This window comes from Phoenix dactylifera, chromosome 6 (genome assembly GCF_009389715.1).
Source record: "Phoenix dactylifera cultivar Barhee BC4 chromosome 6, palm_55x_up_171113_PBpolish2nd_filt_p, whole genome shotgun sequence".
NCBI lineage: Eukaryota > Viridiplantae > Streptophyta > Magnoliopsida > Arecales > Arecaceae > Phoenix > Phoenix dactylifera.
Window position 1 is genome coordinate 11939299 of NC_052397.1, and position 2968 is coordinate 11942266.

A 2968-nucleotide genomic window follows, 5' to 3' on the forward strand; every position below is an offset into this window, starting at 1 on the left:
ATGCAGTACATATGCAACCGTGTGAAAAAATCATCTCATTTTTATGGTTGAGGCAATGCCTTGGCAGCTCACTTTCCTTAAAATTTGGCAAATATTTTACTTAAGAAGCTGGTTCCATTCTACATCAGTAGAAGTTAAAAAATGACATTGTATTAGCAAGTTTTTGGGATGGCTCCCATTGCGATTGAATCAAATGCCCCGGGGGCTGAAGACCAATAGACAACAATTTAAGCACATTTATATCTTTCTTACAACCAAAAAAAAATTAAAGAAAAATCAAACTTCTGGTGGCCCCATCTACACAGCTTTAGTGATATAGCAAACAAAACCAAACATTCCCATTCACACATCAAAATCTAACAAAACAAGAGACTACATCACAGGGGGATTGGAGTCCTTCACACACACACACACACACACACAGAGAGAGAGAGATAGCAATCATATAGAAAATAGAAGGCAATATGTTGACACATATACACACAAAAGGGAGTTGGGCTTATTTTTAAGACATGAGAGTATGCCCACTTGTAGCAGACTCTAATAATTGGTCCACAGCCCAGATTTGTCTGGGTGAAGACATGTCATGAAGTGGTGCATACTCCTGCAAGTAGCAGTGAAAGACAGCATATCATTCCCTGCTTTTCCCTGAAACCTTTGTTTCTGCCACCCAACTCAATAATTCAGCAACCAACCAAATGGAAACCAAACAATAAACAAATAAAGAAAGAGAATGAAGCCATCAAACAAATGAATTTAGCTCTAACAGCTCCTTTTTCTCTTTAGGCTTGTGTTCCCCTTCATGATCTTCACTCCATTATTTACCTCCATTTTCCTGATCAGTTCCTCTGCGCTTCCTGCTGAAACCACAATGTGTCTTGCTGACTCCTCTATGAAGCCTTCCTCAACTCCTTGGTCAAACAGTGCAAGCAAATTGTCGTAGTACCCATCCACATTCAGCAACCCCACCTGCCCAAAAAATTTAAAGCTAAAGTCTTAAATGAAGCATGACCTAACAAGTCTCAACTAAAAATATCTCTAGAAGTCAAGAAAGACAACAACTGACTGGTTTGTCATGGATTCCAAGCTGAGACCATGCTATTATCTCTAGAAGTTCCTCCATGGTTCCATAACCACCTAACAAAGGTTGGTATTTAGACATAGATTGGGAGTGTATTAGAGCCTAATTGACATTGGAGTAGACGGTTAACTTTGGTTTCACCTGGAAGAGCAATAAAAGCATCAGCATGTTTAGCCATTTCTGACTTCCTCTCATGCATGTCTGCAACTATCTTTACCACTCCAATGGTCTCTCCTGATATCTGCCCAGGGGTTTGGAGCTTTCTATGATTATCAGGAAGAAATAGCTTCGGCTGAACTCTAAGAAAAGATAAAAGCCGAGAGAGGAGGATTTGAAACTTCACCTCATGTGGAAGGAGAGCTTTAGGAATGATTCTGTGATGAGAGAATGGATTAGAAAGAAACTTTATCTTCTGTGAACCATGAAAATCTAACAGAAAAGTATTACATGTAACAAAGAACAGAAGTAGATACCCAAGAACATGGCATCCACCATTGTAAACAGTCTGAGATATTAGGCCCATCAGGCCTGCACTTCCACCACCATAAACTAGGTCTATTTTTCTCTGAACCTGAAAGAGAAGCAATGAAAGAAACCAATTTATTAGAGCGAAGAACACAAGAATAACTAGAAGAGTCAAGCTTACCAAGTGCTAGAAGACCATAAAAATAACATTTATTTTAATAAAACAAAGACTAGAACTGAAAGAACAAAAAAGAAGCATCATTCTTCACATGGATGCACCAATATTCTCATTCCCCAGAGGTTACCAGAAGCAAATAAATCAAACTAAATGAAGAATCCCAAAGGTAAAATAAGGTTTATGCAGTGCTTTTTCTTCACGACCACATCACATTATTTTGATCTTCAACCCAAAAAAAACTGGAACAAACTTCACAAGAAGAAGAGAACCCAACATAAGAGTAAGAGAAAACAAAGAAGGTGTCTTCTTCTTCATATAACTCAATTAAGTCAGTTGGTGGCTTGCTTTCAGATTTGTCTCCCAAGTTTCTCACCAGTTGCTTCCCAAGGTCAAGAGTGGCATCGCTGAATGAAGTCCTGTTTCCTGATCTACTTCCACAGAAGACACATATCCTCCTAAACTTCCTCTTGTTCTCACTTACGATTGCCTCCTGTTTGCTTGCTTCCATCCTCTCAGGAATTAAGAAGATGACTAATGTCACAGGGAAGAAGCAATGCCTTCAAACACAGGCACAAGGAGGAAGTGGGGGAGGGTGGTGAGGAGGCAAAGGCAATGAAAGCCAAGAACAATGGATTCAAACCATTCCAGCAAAACAGAAGTATCTGACACCCTTTCCTATTAAATCTCCCTCCCTCCTTTATCCCCAACACTTCCTTTTGTCTGCTCAAGCTACAGGTACTAGGTGTTGGAGATGAGCCCAACAAGAATCCACCTCCATCCTCCCTCCTTTATCCCCTCCTCTCTAACCTCATTCTTTGCCCGTCTCTCTCTCTCTCCACACCGGCACCCACGGATACATGGACAACTAGGTTCTCTTTTCTGAATCTAAGTGAATAACCATACAAATATCTTTGCTTTTGTGCCCGTCCAATCAGTGCTTGGGTGTTGGAATGTCCTGCTACAATATGCTTGGATATCTTTTTCCTCAGTCAAATTTACTGCCAATTACCACTGACTTTCTGGATAATCTCATCCACATCTTATCGCTTATTCAACACTGTTCTCTTGCCTGCTCTTTCCGGCCTGCTGTCTCTTCTTGTTTTTATCTGCCCTTTTAAGGATGAATGCTTTTGAGGCATGTGAGACAATGAATATCCAATAGAAATTTGGACGGAAATATGGACCGGACCAGCTCGATATGATTAGTAAAAAAATTAAAACAAAATCAAATAATGTTTAAAATA

At 39.8% G+C, this 2968-nt stretch overlaps 1 protein-coding gene across 1 annotated transcript; it reads right to left on the reverse strand.

Moving 5' to 3' along the window:
- Nucleotides 1–312: 312 nt before the first annotated feature.
- On the reverse strand, nt 313–2617 carry LOC103707889 (probable cytokinin riboside 5'-monophosphate phosphoribohydrolase LOG4). Its single transcript, XM_008792590.3, has 6 exons — nt 2098–2617; nt 1555–1652; nt 1425–1455; nt 1223–1322; nt 1067–1137; nt 313–969 (listed from the first exon to the last, which is right to left on the reverse strand). Exons 1-6 carry the CDS (start codon nt 2230–2232, stop codon nt 763–765), a joined length of 642 nt encoding a protein of 213 aa, XP_008790812.1. The 5' UTR covers nt 2233–2617; the 3' UTR covers nt 313–762.
- Nucleotides 2618–2968: the final 351 nt, after the last annotated feature.